The sequence below is a fragment of the Poromitra crassiceps genome (genome assembly GCF_964638095.1).
Source record: "Poromitra crassiceps genome assembly, chromosome: 1".
In the NCBI taxonomy this organism is placed as follows: Eukaryota; Metazoa; Chordata; class Actinopteri; order Beryciformes; family Melamphaidae; genus Poromitra; species Poromitra crassiceps.
In genome coordinates, this window is record NC_139623.1 from 67,225,518 (window position 1) to 67,242,705 (window position 17,188).

Here is a 17,188-nt window from a genome sequence, read left to right on the forward strand (position 1 = left end):
ATGTATAGCTAACTCAGTATCTACAGTATATATAACATTAGTAATACTCTTAAATGAATAATACTGTTAAAATGTATGTATTTGGGGGGACAAGGAGAAAAGAAGTAGCTTGCAACTAGTTTTGTTGTTTGTATGTAGCTCTCATCCTAAAGAAGTTTGGGCACCCCTGGATTAGACCAATGTAAAAACATCCATTTGATAATGATATATTGCTGAGTAAAATGGTAAACGTAGCATCTTTAGCATAAAAACGCATGTGATGACACCGACATCCTGCAGTTTCTGACAACATTCAGTATCAAAAGAAAAAGAAAGTCTGAAGCTATGCGTACTTGTTCACAATACGGTTGCTGCCGTAACACGCTCACACATCATTAACCGAGAGAGAGGTGCTGATGCAGGATGTTCTGTACTGAGTGACTGCTACTCTGATAGGCTCACGTTACCTCTGCAGTCTGTAATAATAATCCAATCAGTAATGATCCGGACGGTTGCTAGGCAGAAAATGACTGGGACACAGCAAGCTACAAAACACAGCCATCCGCTGACTTCACGTCTGATCCATTATTACACGGCCGCACCTGGAGAGAGGGAGAGAAGGAAGGAGGGAGAGAGATAGATAGAGAGAGGGAGATATAGAGAGGGGAGAGAGAGAGGGAGAGGGAGAGAGGGAAAGGGGAGAAAGAGAGAGAAGAACACAAGGTAAAATACTGAAGTAAAAATAATGTTTGTCATGTGACTCCTGCTCACTCACATGCCTTATTATGACTTAGAGGGAAACAGCATTTTCCCGGGCAGACACTCAAGGATGTATTACCAAATGGGCCTACCAGGCCCAGGGGCCCAAGAGCTCAGGTGGCCCATAACCCAGAGCCTCTTTGCAGGTCCACCGCGTATCTTGCTCGGGACAAATTGATCCCTCAGGCCCCCAACCCTTTATTTTTGACCAAATGTTCCATAGGTTTATGAACAATTAGAGGGTTATTTGGCTTTTTTTGCGTGTACCTGCACTGTAAATCATGTGTTATTGAAACAGGGTCCAGAATTAGCAGAAGCACCAGCCAAATGCTGGTAAAATAATTATGCAAGTGGCTGGTAGATTTGCTTCACTCCATAGAAAGAAGAGGAAGTCCGCACACTGTTGAAGCTCCAGCGACCACAGGTTTAATTAAAGCTCATACAACGTTTCATACAAGATTTGCTTCACTCACCATCCCAAACAAAACCGATGGTAATCTATTGAGTGGCCGGTAAAGTTTTAACATTCACTAGCCATTTAGCTGGTGGACAAAAAACTAAAAAAAAAACTCTCGTAACGGGACAAGCCCCGTCTTTTATTGTCACACGAACACCACAACACATGCATGCGGCCACAACACACTCATGCTGACGGTGGCCGGTGAAAAGTGTCCTCTGCATTTAACCCATCCAGGCATGTCCTTTCCTCCGGGGGGCAGGCCAGGAGCAGTGGTCGCTTTCTCGTACAGCGCCCGGGGACCAACTTCGGATGTTGTCGTCACTGGTCGGATGACGATGACGATCTGATCTTCTGCATGTTTTTAGTGGGGGGGTTATATACGGAGGAACCCCGTGGGGGAGCACGGGGAGAACATGCAAACTCTGCACAACCAGAAAGGCCCTTACGACGAGATACCCCACCTGGGCAGTAGGCACTGAAGATATGGGGGGGAACACAACCACAGCGCCCACAGTGTCCCAGTTGAGAATCGAACTCAGGACCTTCTGACTGTGAGGCGACAGCTCTACCACTGAGCCACCGTGCCAAGTTAAAGACCCTGGAAACCTAAATCCACAAAAACCTTCTAACTATTGTTAGGAATGATAGGGAGGGTTATTGTCCCTCTTCTCTTTTCTTCCTTGTTTCCTTTCCTAAACACTTGTGACTGGTTTTCATTGAGAAATGAGGTGTGGTTAAGCTGTGTGTTCATGTGATGTCATTGAGGTGCGCACGCAGCCACTGAAGCAGATTTATGAATGAACACTGCCCAGGTGTGTGCGCGCGGCAGATTTGAATGAATGCTCGAGACGCGACACCACGCCAGAGGACCGACACACTCACACACGTCTCTTTGGACCGATACACTTATTTATTGAGAACCAGCTTTTTGTTTTACATTGTGGATCCTTCCTAAAACAACTTAAACTGAACTGAAACGACAAAGACGGAGCTCGCCGCTCTGGAGAGCCAAGAGGGTGCTGGCGAGGCCTTGTCGGAGGTCCGCTAACATAGTCAGCTACATGACATCAATCTATTACGGTAAGCTGACCAACCTCTAGTGACTTTCTCGTTTGCAAACCAGTCCTGTTTTGTCTATTTCTGTCTCCTCTTTTCTCCTCTTTCACACACTCCAGGTTAGGACTAGCTTCGATAGCTAAATGGTACAAACACCTCTTGTCCCCTAGACTGCTAGTCCGTAACACTATGTAATTTAGGGTCTTATGTGACTAATTGTAAGCCTCAAAAAGTTTGAGACATTAGTTTCAACCCAAATCCTAAATATCGCCATTTCAATGTTTTTTCTTGAGGCAGGTTTGAATTGGGCGGTGCTTAAAGGCTTCAAACTTCCCACCTGTTGACGTCAACGGGCCGATCCAGTCAGTAAAGTAGCTTGATCCAGTCAGTAAAGTAGCTTGATCCAGTCAGTAAATTAGCTTGATCCAGTCAGTAAAGTAGCTTGCAGTTGATCCAGTCAGTAAAGTAGCTTGCAGTTTGATCCAGTCAGTAAAGTAGCTTGCAGTTTGATCCAGTCAGTAAAGTAGCTTGCAGTTTGATCCAGTCAGTAAAGTAGCTTGCAGTTTGATCCAGTCAGTAAAGTAGCTTGCAGTTTGATCCAGTCAGTAAAGTAGCTTGATCCAGTCAGTAAAGTAGCTTGATCCAGTCAGTAAAGTAGCTTGATCCAGTCAGTAAAGTAGCTTGCAGTTTGATCCAGTCAGTAAAGTAGCTTGCAGTTTGATCCAGTCAGTAAAGTAGCTTGATCCAGTCAGTAAAGTAGCTTGCAGTTTGATCCAGTCAGTAAAGTAGCTTGCAGTTTGATCCAGTCAGTAAAGTAGCTTGATCCAGTCAGTAAAGTAGCTTGCAGTTTGATCCAGTCAGTAAAGTAGCTTGCAGTTTGATCCAGTCAGTAAAGTAGCTTGATCCAGTCAGTAAAGTAGCTTGATCCAGTCAGTAAAGTAGCTTGATCCAGTCAGTAAAGTAGCTTGATCCAGTCAGTAAAGTAGCTTGATCCAGTCAGTAAAGTAGCTTGCAGTTTGATCCAGTCAGTAAAGTAGCTTGCAGTTTGATCCAGTCAGTAAAGTAGCTTGATCCAGTCAGTAAAGTAGCTTGATCCAGTCAGTAAAGTAGCTTGCAGTTTGATCCAGTCAGTAAAGTAGCTTGCAGTTTGATCCAGTCAGTAAAGTAGCTTGATCCAGTCAGTAAAGTAGCTTGCAGTTTGACCCAGTCAGTAAAGTAGCTTGCAGTTTGATCCAGTCAGTAAAGTAGCTTGCAGTTTGATCCAGTCAGTAAAGTAGCTTGCAGTTTGATCCAGATTGAATTAACTGCAATGCAGAATGCTAACAATGCTACTAAGCTACTTGAAGGAAACTTTAAAGGTCCCAATTCGTGCAGCTGTAACCTCTTAAAAACGTGTGTCTCTGGTCCATAAAACATGATTCTGGATTAATCTGTCGAAAATATAGCAACCCCGTTTGTTGTGACGGAGTTCTCACTTCCTCATCTCGTCGCTTCCCAAGAATGGCCTGTTTCTATAATATATTCAGAACTAACAGTTCCCATTGGCCGCTGAGGGAGAGCCCGCCCCAGGCTCCCAGCGGCCAATCAGATTAGCGTCTGTGGACCAGCACGCTAGGTTGCGAGTTATCGTTAACTTAACGGTACTACGCTAAAGAGGACATCTCAAAATGCCTAGACTTACCGAATGCACCTCTGCAGTTGCTGGATCACGTACAGTTGGCGTCGCTCCAGCTAGAAGTGTTAATTTTGTGGCTATAGACTAAATGGTGCAGGTAGCTTGTGTGAGAGAGACCCGCGCAGTATGCAGGAGGAAGCTAGTGACGTCCCAATTCCCCCAGATTCCCCTCTGGGCAAACGAAGCGTTTGGGGGTGTGGCTTGGAGGAGACTGCAAGGGGACGCTGGATAGGGACAAATCCAACTGTGGCAGTTCTGAGCGTGTGACCACTCATTACAGGGAGGGCTGACAGCAGTATATATGCATTTACAAGTAAAAACAGCTTTTGCACGGAATGGGACCTTTAAAGGAAACTGTTACCATGGAGCTACTATCACTCAACATTAGGGCATTCACGACTAGTGAATTTGACTAGTCGACTAGTGGTCCCTAAAGGTAGTCGGGTCTCTCGCCCCAATAAAAAGGCTCAACTCACGTCAAAAGGTCTCAAATACAAGCAGGCAGCCGGACTATTGAGATGCAGGCATAACTAATGTAGTAGGCGGGACCAACCTGGGGGTATGTGAAAAGCAGAGCCCTCAATTGGCTCTGAGAGGTTGTTTACAAATTAACCGCGATTTGATTGGACTAAACCCAGCATGCTTGTCTGAGCTGGAGATGCTGATCGACCTTTTCTGAACAAGCTTAATCAAGTTGATTCCCAAAGCATTTGGCAATAAATTAGTATAAACCAGCATGGCTGATGGCTGTTTTCCCTAATGTTATACTTACTTTTATAATACAGACAGGTCGAGGCTTCACAGGCTAATGTTTAGTTGTTTTTACACTTTTAATTTGAAGGTGAAAAAGGGAAATGGTACGTGTGAAATGATAGAATTGACAGACCAATGTCAATTCAATCTACTATCACACCATTTCCCCTTTCGGCCTTCAAATTAAAAGCGTGAAACCCAGCTAACAAAAATGTTGCATTATTCACAAACAAATGGGTAAGTCAATGCGAGAGTCATCAGTCATTCTTCCTTTTGAGTCTCGGGTCCGGACCCCCTATATCCACTGCAAGCCCGGCTAAATGGCTGCACGCGATCTACACGTTATCAATCACAATAAAAAAGTATTCACCACCGAGACAATGTTGTTGTCCAAAATGTTGGGTGCCATGGCACTCCCAACTAGTGTGTATTTTTTTTTTTTTTTTTTTTCAATAATATTTTTATTCAATTTTAAATTTTACAAGACAAGACAACGACAAAGACAAAAAACAAAAACAAAAAGACAGGGCAGCTTAAACACTTCACAAAGACATAGATGTGGACAACAATGAAGAAAAGGATGGACAGATGAATGAGAATACGATAAAATAAATTAAATTAAATTAGATGTACAAGGCAAAAGGCAGTACTCAGGTGGCAGTATCACTTCGGTTGAGGTATCCAATAGTCAGTGTCTCTGCTAGGTTAGGGTCGATATATTTCAGGTAGGGCTCCCGCACTTTATAAAAGACATCGGTTGTTGAGTGCAGCATACATGTCATGAACTCCAGGCATAAGCTGCATAATTATCTGGTGCCAGTTCCTCTTTGTTGGAGGTTTGTCTTTAATCCAAAATAAAAGAATATTTTTTCTAGCAGCAAAAGTTAATAAATTAAATAGCCGTTTGTGATGTTTATAAACGAGTTTCTTATGGGGAAGACCAAGAATAAGGCTGACGGGGTCTGGGTCCAACTCCACACCAAAGATGACACTCAACTGCTGCACTATGTCTGACCAGTATCGTTCTATCTTAGGACATGACCATATGCAGTGAGTGTAATCTCCCACCTCTATCTTACACTTAAGGCAGAGGGGAGACAGGCTAGCATTCATTTTATGACGAAGGCTGGGTGATATTTGCAATCTATGTATAATTCTTAGCTGCATCGACCACAGTCTGTTGCACACAGAAATTCTTTTGGCATTATCAAATATATCACACCAGTCCTCGTCATCAATCTCCACCTCAAGGTCCCTCTCCCATATCTGCTTGGTGGCCAGGGTGTTCAGAGTAGAGGTAGACCTTAATAAGCTATAAAGAAAACCAATAAAACCTTTACTTGGACCAAGTGAAAGTACCCTTTCGACCTCAGAGGCTTCTATATTTGTTGTTAATGTTGTACGCCGGAGTATGAAGTCCCTCACCTGCAGAAACCGAAAGAAATTTGGTGTGACAAATTATATTTTTGCCGTAACTGGTTAAAGGACATCAGGATCGGGCCATCAAATAAATCCCCTAAAACTAGTAGCCCCCTATCCTTCCAAGTGTTAAAACCAAGGTCACTAAGACCTGGAGGGAAGTCAGGGTTCCCCTGAATTGAAGTAAGAGGTGATGTTAGTTAGTGTGTAGTTTCTAATACCTAGCCCTTATTCACATGCCAGTCCCAAAGTTTAGAGCTAAAACACAGCCTTCTTCCGCTGTGTCATTTTGGGTTTCAACTGCTCCACAGCGCCGGCTGTATCGGTTTAGTGCTCAGTGGTTGTGAGGGTGTACTGCAATTTACAATTTTGAGCATCAGCTCCGGCATGGAGGACTTTAGAGAGTGAGACGTACCGGTCTGATGGGCGCCACAGGTCACCTGGTAAGACGTCCACAAACTGACCGCCAGCAGGAATGTAGCGATGAAGCCAAACACCTGCAACAGACAGCAGGCTTCACACTCATCTCATCATGACAACTAATCACATCTACTGTTTACAAACTCACTTTAAAGTTGAGCTGAAATGGCATTTTCAGGTGATCTGATTCCTTATCATGCCATATTCCCAGTGAAACAGGGTAGAAAGGCGGGACATAACATGTGGAGGAGTTTGATTAAACCATTGGAAAGTGGACGTGTCTAGGATCGGAGACTGGAGTTGACTGACTGAGTTGACGGAGTTAGTGCAGGCGAGTGATCTGTGCCTCAGAGCAGCACGAGACAGCAGCTGTCCACAAAATAATGTATTTTACCAAATACATGAAAACTACCGGTCACGTTTCAATAACAGTCTATGTACAAACACAATATAATGTAAATACAGCCCTGTGCACTGCGTGCTCCCTGGCTGGCTCACTGTGCCAAGGCCCAGAGCAGAGGACCAGGTGGGGGGCTCCCTCCAGGTGGAGAGCATCCTCCTCCTGGAGGGAGAGTGCTGGTTACCTGCCTTGAAGCGTCCGACGAGCCGCGGTAAATAACGATATTCCTCGAATTCGAGTTAACGACCCAGTTACACGTCCTTTGCATTTTACATTAAATGAAGACATTACCATTCATTTCATTTTGTATGTTACATACTTATTGGCTAAGTATATTAACATGTTAGGAGTTTGCTGCTGAAGATCGATGAGATCCATGCGTTAGCTGTTACAGCCAAAGTGGGTGTTTTCTGTTTGTCAGAAACCTGGCTTGATGCCAGTATTAGAGACTTGGAAATTATGATCAACAACTACTCCCTTGTTAGGAAAAAGCACAATGGGCGCGGGGGCGGTGTATGTGCCTTCATCAGATCCTTGAATTTAATGTAAGAAATGATTTAAATGATGACAATCTTGAAGCTGACCTCCCGACCAGAATAACTTTGTGGAAATTCTAGAAAATGTGTGCACAAGTTGCCATATTTTTTTAAAATTGTGAAGTAATTTTGTTGGGTGACGTGAATGTTGATGTATTACATCATAATGGTCCGCTTTATAAAGCCCTATCTAACTTTCTGAAGAGGCTTGGTCTTACACAGTTGATGAATGAACCAGCACGAATCAGTGAGCATAGTCAAACCGCTATTGATCTCATTATGGTGTCTGATGAATCTGAAATTTCTAAAAGTGGGGTCATTGTGTATGGAATCAGTGATTTTTTTTTACATATGGTACAAGGAAAGTCAGGAGGTCCCCTGTAAATTGCCATCATTCAATTAAAAGCAGAAGCCTTAGAAGGTATAATATTGATAACTTCAGGGATTTGCTCAGGAATATTGAGTATGATATAGATAGCTGTGATGTCGATGTAGCCTGGAATCATTTCCAGAGTAATTTTCTCCAGGTGTTAGAAGGTAAAATAGCTCCTCTAAAGAAGGTCAGGATCAAACAGAGAACTCAGCCCTGGATGAACACTGACATCCTGGACACCATTCATCTTAGAAATAAAGCATCGAGTGATTTTAGGAGAAGCAATGTGCCAGCCAGACCTTTTTATAGAATATACATTTTTGAGAAATAAAATACAAAGAATGGTAGATAAGGCTAAGAAGCTTCATTTTAGATTGAAGATAGAGGAACATAAAAATGACTCTGTGGTCAACCCTGAAGCTTTTAGGGCAGAGGTTCTCAAATGTTTTTCAGCCAAGGACCCCTTATAACAGGGATACTCAACTTGCTTTGCCCGGGGGCCACTTTCGTGAAATGATGGAAGGCCAGTTAATAAACAATCAATATAAATGTTTCTGTAGCGGATTGTAGGTTTTTGGGGTGTCAGCCGGAGTTTAGTCTGACAATGTTGTGCACACCGGATAGTTAGTTAGGTTAAGTTAGTTAGGTTAAGTACATACATAAGTGCCTGAGTAGCGAGCAGACGGTGGTATTTGACAATTTAGCAGCTAAATCATAGATTATTGAAAGATATTCCATATTCCAGACTGAAATGCTATAACAGAAGTGTGAGTATTGGCCAGAATGACATGAACATTTGGACACTTATTCAGCAGGTATCTTGCATGTTGCGTTCAGGTGCACTGTAAAAAAAATAAAAAAATAAATATATATATATATATATATATATATATATATATATATATATATATATATATATATATATATATATATATATATCATTGACCTATATATAATGGACCAACATAGCTCATTGACTTTGACACAGCAAAATGAAGCTCACTTCCGGATATTGTTGATTTCGTTTGATTGGTTGAATGGATTAATGCTACACGGAAGTACGAGGAGAAGGGGCGGCTGCCCCTAGCGGCTGCCGGGGGAGTTTCCGAATTTGCTCTGTCTCGCTTATCGCCGTAATGCATTATGGGTAGTCAGCTACTGTGGCTAATGTAGCCGCTAACGCTACTTACTTTACATTGCAGTAAAACGGCACTGAATGACCAAATTGATTTAACTTTTAACCATTTCGAGAAACACTGTTTCCATACGGACCCCCAGCGTTGGTTAGTTGTTTATAACGTGACTCTATTTAAAATGTTATAACGTACTCCGGTTTCTGTGCTGAATCCAATGGTCTGAATACAGAGAAGGCTTAAGGCTTTATCTAACGGTATAAATAACGTTAAATGGTCCGCCATGTTATGGACGTTAGATGTATGGTATCTATATAGTTACGTGTGTCTACTAACATTATTAAAATATCATAAAGTAACGCTATTTTCTGATAATTTGCTCAACTATACTTGCTACCTGATGCCTTGCGGCACATTGCTGCCTCTACCGGTCGGAAGTATTACTGTTCTTTTTATCTGATGTTTGTCGTCAATTTTCCTCGAAATGGGGCTATCATTTGGAAAACGGAGCGCGTTAGAGCATGAAAAAGACTTGAAATTGTTTTTTCAGACCACATACACTAATTTGGAAAGTGTTTATTTAATACATAGACCGAGAGAGAAGTTGTCTCCTTTCCCATATAGTTGAATGGTGATGTTCCTGGGAGTGCTACACAAGCTGCGACCCCCACTGGCCATTTGGAAATAATGCAATTTCCGCATTGGCGTCAAAAATAGGCAGGCTGAAATGCCCACTGATATATATATATATATATATATATATATATATTTTTTTTGCAATTCCATCGCGGGCCACACAGCGGGCTGCCAGTTGAGTATCACTGCCTTATAAGATAGAAAATATACCGGGGACCCCCTCATTCTGATTTGTGATTTTGGGCTCAGCTTTTTTCCACGGTAACGTGCTTGACATTTAAATGGATAGGTTTGTCAGATTAGAATGTAATCCATGAACCATTTTAGATTTAAAGCATAACATATTTTCATTGAACTATGAAGCTTTGGCACACAATCCCCCCCACCGCGAAAACTTTTCACGGACCCCCTGGCAAAGTGCCATGGACCCCCATTTGAGAACCACTGCTTTAGGGACTAAGGGAAAAATAACTTCGTTCAACAGCTTCCTGCTGGTACTGGAGAGTTTGGGGAACGGCAGGTAAAAAAGTATTATGAGTCTAAGGGAATGGTGGAGGGGCAGTTCTCTTTTACTCCGATAACTAATGAAACCACCATTAAATTGCTCAGGACACCTGGACACCAGTAAAGCCACTGGGTTAGATGCCATTCCAGCCAAGTTTTTGCAGGACGCGGCAGAGGTCATTGCACCTTATGTCACACACATTATCAACCTGTCAATTTCCCAACCTAAAGTCCCAGAGGAACCTAAAAAGGCCAGGGTGTCTGCTCTATATAAAAAAGGCAGTACGATCGAAGCAATTACAGGCCTTTGTCTATTTTAAGTGTATTAAAGGGGCCATATTATGCATTTCTTAATTTTGTATCATATATATATGTTGTTACAATCTTGGATGGTCATATTAAACATGGGCTAAGCTTCAAATAAATAGGTGAAGGTGTTTTAATGTTACCCCCATGAACCCCCCCCCCCCCGCCCCCCCATGAAGTCTCATAGACGAGAGGACATGGATCCACAGTTCTAGTGACGTCAGGTAAGACTTGTTACCATGGTGATGCCAACTTTGCCAAGCCTAGCCCGGGCCCGCGGCGCGCGCGCCCTGCCCCTCCCTTCCCTGTTCTGACATTCCAGTAGACTGCCGCGACAGTGTAATCACAAGGGATTTCTGCATTCTGGCCTTATTTCAATCTAGTATTAAACATACTATTGGTTAGGGCTGGGACGGATCAGAAAACCCATGGATCGGATCGCGTGACGGATTTTGAGCCACGGATCACGGATTTTTCGGATCAGCAAAAAAAAAAAAAAAAGGCTATATCAGATTTTTTCTCTCAAAATTAGATTTTCGATTTGAATTTTTAATACTATTATACTTCTCTAAATTATTATCCGTGATCCGTCCCAGCCCTACTATTGGTTCATGTTGGAATAAAAACACTGCTTGTATCGATAAATATGCACCATTACTACAACAAAATGAAAAAATAAATTTGAATAAGACGGAAATAACAACTTAAATCGAGCTCTGTTTAGAGGGGGGAAATCAGCGTCAGGCTGCCTGGAGGAAAACGGCACATCAAAAAAATCGTCACTCCTCACCTTTGAGAGTAAATCTGAAAGGCTGTGAGGACGCTGTGTTTGCTGCACAGCGTCTCCTCCGTCTCCCTCTCTCTCTCCCTCTCTGCACGATTGTGATCCTCTGTCTGGGCAGAGGTTTGCAAACACAAACTTTCACCCCGCTGCCTGCCTGGAGTATTTCGGAGGGTGGGGGTTCTTAAAGGGACAGGACGTAAAACGGAGCGTTTCAGACAGAGGGTGAACTGAAGGGGGCAGTGAGCGCCAATACAAGATAAACTAGAACGACCGCAACGCGGACTTATGCCTCTGCCATTAGTTCATTCTTGAGTCCAAATCGCCATTTGAGGCAAATTGGAAGAAATTCCGTCAAGGTGCTCCTGTGATGTTGCGTTACAGAGCTTGGAAATTGGGTGTGTGAGGTCACAGTGACCTTGAACTTTGACCACCAAAATGTAATCAGTTCATCCTTGAGTCCAAGTGGACGCTTGAGGCAAATTCGAAGAAATTCCATCAAGACAATCCTGAGATATCGCGTTAACAAGCTTGAAAATGGCATTTGAGAGGTCACAGTGACCTTGACCTTTGATCACCAAAATGTAATGTAAGTCGACGTTTGAGCCAAATTGGCAGAAATTCCATCAAGCCGTTCTTGAGATATCGCTTTAACGAACTTGGGAATGGCATTCGTGAGGTCACAGTGACCTTGACCTTTGACCACGAAAATCTAATCAGTTCATCCTTGAGTCCAAGTCGATGTTTGAGGCAAATTTGATGAAATTCCATGAAGGCATTTGTGAGATATCGCGTTAACAAGCTGGAAAATGGCGTTTGAGAGGTCACAGTGACCTTGACCTTTGACCACCAACATCGAATCAGTTCATCCTTGAGTGCAAGTCGATGTTTGAGACAAGTTTGATTAAATTCCGTCAAGGCATTCCTGAGATATCGCGTTAACAAGCTTGAAAATGGCGTTCGAGAGGTCAAAATGTTGAAAAAGACGACACTTTCACATTCTTTCCCGTTTTCAACCCAATGTGAGTGTTGGAGAAAAATATAAGTTCCATGCCATTTCCTAATCAATAAGCTATATTTGCATACACATAATTATGCTATAAATTAACATGACATGACATCTCACACATTATGACATGACATCTGACACATATAGATTCACCCATGGCAGAGGACTCATGCTCCTTTTGCTGAGACCTTGGTCAGTGCGTCATGTTCCATAACAACTGATACAGACAGGAGCCTGGACGACACACACACATTTCCAAAGTTCATCCCCCCTCCTCTCTGCTCTTCCTCCTTAGAGTATAAATCTATGTTAAACTGTCAGCCATTTGCTGAATATTTGACTCTGTACATTGATCAGATGGTACATTGAGATTCAGTCTCTCCTATAACACAGTGTATAGGAGAATGTTATGGTAATAAATATACGTTCATAAGTCAACTTCCTGGACTCCTGGCTTCAATTTATTTGGTTTAGATAGGCTATCAGCTGTTATATATACATTTAGCGGATGTAGAAAGATTAAGAAATTCCATTCTCTATCAGTTGGCGTCACGAACAGGATATCTACGGCAGAGCGGGTAAGTCTGAATTAACATCAAGATTAACATCAAGCTCAACATTGTGGTAATCTACCGCCCGCCTGGTCCGCTTGGTGACTTTCTGGACAAGCTGGACACCCTCCTCTCCGTCTTTCCTGAGGATGGTACTCCACTCATCCTTCTGGGAGACTTCAACATCCAGCCAGTAACCTTACAATCTCTCCCTTTCCTTAACTTCTTCTCATCCTTTGACCTTTACCTCTCTCAATCTCCTCCTACTCACAAAGCAGGGAATGTGCTTGACCTGGTCTTCACCAGATCCTGCTCCACCTCTAATCTCACTGTGACTCATCTTCCTGTATCCGACCACCACTTTATCACCTTCTCCCTTCCCATCCCCCTCCCCTCCTCCCACCCATCTCCCCCTCACTCTACCACCACCCGACGCAACCTAAAAACTCTCTCACCCGACTCCCTCTCTTCTACCGTCCTCTCCCTGCTTCCCCCTGCCGAGCAATTTGCTCTCCTGTCCACTGACGAGGCTTCCACCACTCTTCTCTCCTCTCTCTCCTCCGCTCTTGATTCTCTTTGCCCCCTCACCACTAAGCCTGCCCGATCTTCTCCCCCTTCTCCTTGGCTGACTGAATCACTGCGAACTTATCGAACTGAGCTTCGGGCAGCTGAGAGAAAATGGAGAAAATCACATCTCCCTGAAGATCTCTCTTCCTACCACCTTATCTACTCCAACTTCACCTCTGCTGTCTCTAAAGCAAATACCTCCTTCTTCATCTCTGAAATCCAGTCCTCTGCATCCAACCCCAGTAAACTGTTCTCCACCTTCTCCACGCTCCTCAACCCTCCCTCCCCTCCTCCCTCTCTGCTGATGATTTTGTAACCTTCTTTACTAAAAAGGTGGATGACATCAGCTCCTCCTTCCATCCTCCAGGCACCCTCACTAACACTCCCGACTCCAATCCTCCTCTCTGTCCTCTGGTCTTGTTCCACCTGCTCTAAAGACTGCAAGAGTCAAGCCTCTGCTTAAGAAACCCTCCCTTGACCCTACTGCTATTCACAACTACAGACCTGTCTCTCTTCTCTCATTCCTTTCCAAAACCCTCGAACGAGCAGCGTCCCGAACAACTTTCTCTCTATCTCTCCCAAAATGACCTCCTGGACCCTCTGCAGTCCGGTTTCAAGGCTTCTCACTCCACTGAGACAGCTCTTCTTGCTGTCACAGAGGCCCTTCACACTGCTAAGGCCTCATCCCTCTCCCCTGTTCTTGTCCTCCTGGACCTGTCTGCTGCCTTCGATACAGTCAACCACCAAATCCTTCTTTCCAGTCTGTCTGACCTCGGCATTTCAGGTTCTGCACTCTCCTGGTTTGCTTCCTACCTCTCGAACCGCTCATACCAGGTCTCTCTGGGAGACTTCAACATCCAGCCAGTAACCTTACAATCTCTGCCTTTCCTTAAAGGCCGGCTTTACCGTGGGGAATATGAATATATATTAAATCTCACGCCCCTAAGGTTTTCGAATCCGTTGAAATTTTTGAAATTGGTTGTTTCCCGCCAGAGATATCACCAGAAATCCACTCTGTGTGGAGGGGGGGGGGGGGGGGGGGGGGGGGGGGGGGGGTGGAGGGGAGGGGCGGGTGCGGGGACCCGAAATACTACATTTCCCACAATGCACTGGGCTCGCGTGGCCTTCGTTTCCATGCCCACCCCTCAGGCAATTGGCTGATATCAAACTCCAGTAGGTGGCGGTAATGCACATATATGTTTGCCAACCGCCATAAACCTCAAAGAAGAAGAAGAAAGCTTTGACAATAAAACAAGAGAACAAGAAAAAATCGAAAATAAATCGAAAATAAAATTGCACCAAATTGCACCAAATTTAAACCGATGTATATATGTCGGGAGATGTCTTCATAAAAAAAAATCCATGCATTTTAAGGCATTTTCGTAGGAGTTACGCGCATCTGATGTTGTAACTATTTTCTGTAAAAATGGGTAAAAATGGGTACATTGCTCAGCGTTGATTTCGTTACTTCAACTCACCTACTACTAGATGTAAAATTTGACGAGCTTTCCAATGCCGCCAGTCCCGTGTCTTTTGGTGCTTCCGTTCCAGAGATATGGTCTCTTGGCAAGGAGCTATGGAAAGCTAACCTAGCTACAGTATGCTATGCGGTGTGAACAAGATGGCTGCCTTTTGCTTTTCGTCGAGAGCTCTGAAGGGGCGTGGAGGACCTCTAGAGGCGGGACCATGGCTCACAAGACTTGTAGTTCATAGGCGCTCGAGTTCCGCAACGGGGAGGGAGGCCGGACGACGCGTAACGCGTCATCCGGCTTCCCTAAAATATGTGAGAGATGCCTGATAGGTCAGGCAGTGAAGCTCCAATTTCAAAAATTTCAACGGATTCTAAAACCTTAGGGGCGTGAGATTTAATATATATTCATATTCCCCACGGTAAAGCCGTCCTTTAACTTCTTCTCATCCTTTGACCTTTACCTCTCTCAATCTCCTCCTACTCACAAAGCAGGGAATGTGCTTGACCTGGTCTTCACCAGATCCTGCTCCACCTCTAATCTCACTGTGACTCATCTTCCTGTATCCGACCACCACTTTATCACCTTCTCCCTTCCCATCCCCCTCCCCTCCTCCCACCCATCTCCCCCTCACTCTATGACCACCCGACGCAACCTAAAAACTCTCTCACCCGACTCCCTCTCTTCTACCGTCCTCTCCCTGCTTCCCCCTGCCGAGCAATTTGCTCTCCTGTCCACTGACGAGGCTTCCACCACTCTTCTCTCCTCTCTCTCCTCCGCTCTTGATTCTCTTTGCGCCCTCACCACTTAGCCTGCCCAATCTTCTCCCCCTTCTTCTTGGCTGACTGAATCACTGCAAACTTATCGAACTGAGCTTCGGGCAGCTGAGAGAAAATGGAGAAAATCACATCTCCCTGAAGATCTCTCTTCCTACCACCTTATCTACTCCAACTTCACCTCTGCTGTCTCTAAAGCAAAAACCTCCTTCTTCATCTCTGCAATCCAGTCCTCTGCATCCAACCCCAGTAAACTGTTCTCCACCTTCTCCACGCTCCTCAACCCTCCCTCCCCTCCTCCCTCTCTGCTGATGATTTTGTAACCTTCTTTACTAAAAAGGTGGATGACATCAGCTCCTCCTTCCATCCTCCAGGCACCCTCACTAACACTCCCGACTCCAATCCTGCTCCTCGGCACCCTGTCCCTGGATTTCCTTCCTTCTCTCCCCTCTCTCCCGATGAAGTGCTTAAACTCATCAGCTCGAACCGAGCCACTTACTGCCCCCTCGATCCTATCCCTTCCTCTCTCCTCCAAACCATCTCACCTAACATATCTCCCTTCCTCACTACCTTCATTAACTCCTCTCTGTCCTCTGGTCTTGTTCCACCTGCTCTAAAGACTGCAAGAGTCAAGCCTTTGCTTAAGAAACCCTCCCTTGACCCTACTGCTATTCACAACTACAGACCTGTCTCTCTTCTCTCATTCCTTTCCAAAACCCTCGAACGAGCAGCGTCCGAACAACTTTCTATCTCTCCCAAAATGACCTCCTGGACCCTCTGCTCAAGGCTTCTCACTCCACTGAGACAGCTCTTCTTGCTGTCACAGAGGCCCTTCACACTGCTATGGCCTCATCCCTCTCCTCTGTTCTTGTCCTCCTTGACCTGTCTGCTGCCTTCGATACAGTCAACCACCAAATCCTTCTTTCCACTCTGTCTGACCTCGGCATTTCAGGTTCTGCACTCTCCTGGTTTGCTTCCTACCTCTCGAACCGCTCATACCAGGTCTCATGGAGAGGGTCCCTCTCCAGATCCTGTCCTCTTACCACCGGTGTCCCCCAGGGCTCAGTCCTGGGCCCCTTACTTTTCCTTCTCTAAAACAGATCTCTTGCCTATGTGATCTCTTCTCATGGCTTTTCTTATCACTGCTATGCTGATGACACCCAGCTTTTCTTTTCCTCCCCCCCCTCCGACACTCAAATCGAGGCTCGCATCTCTGCATGCCTCAAAGACATTGGCGACTGGATGTCTGCCCACCACCTCAAGCTCAACCTTGGTAAAACAGAGCTACTCTTCCTCCCAGGAAAAGACTGCCCTCTCGCAGATCTCTCCATCTCCATTGACAACACCACTGTACTTCCCTCCCAAACAGCTAAGAACCTTGGGGTGCTCCTTGACAACCAGCTGTCTTGCTCAGCCAACATAGCTGCTACAGCACGCTCCTGTAGGTTCTCTCTCTACAACATCCGCAAAATCCGTCCCTTTCTCACAAGAGAAGCGACTCAAATCCTGGTCCAGTCTCTTGTCTTCTCCCGCCTGGACTACTGCAACGTGCTCCTGGCCGGCCTACCTGCCACCGACATCCGACCGCTTCAGCTCATTCAGAACGCTGCAGCCCGTCTGGTATTC

General features: G+C 44.7%; 1 protein-coding gene across 1 annotated transcript in view; it reads right to left on the bottom strand.

The window, feature by feature from the left end:
- Positions 1-469: 469 nt before the first annotated feature.
- cmtm7 (CKLF-like MARVEL transmembrane domain containing 7) overlaps positions 470-17,188 on the bottom strand; it is a 102,951-nt gene continuing 86,232 nt past the window's right edge. The window contains exons 4-5 of the mRNA XM_083636791.1: positions 6,517-6,598; positions 470-581 (exon numbers count right to left, since the gene is read on the bottom strand). Coding sequence (XP_083492917.1) covers positions 568-581; positions 6,517-6,598 — 96 coding nt within the window. The 3' untranslated portion in view covers positions 470-567. The remainder of the gene's footprint in view (positions 582-6,516; positions 6,599-17,188) is intronic.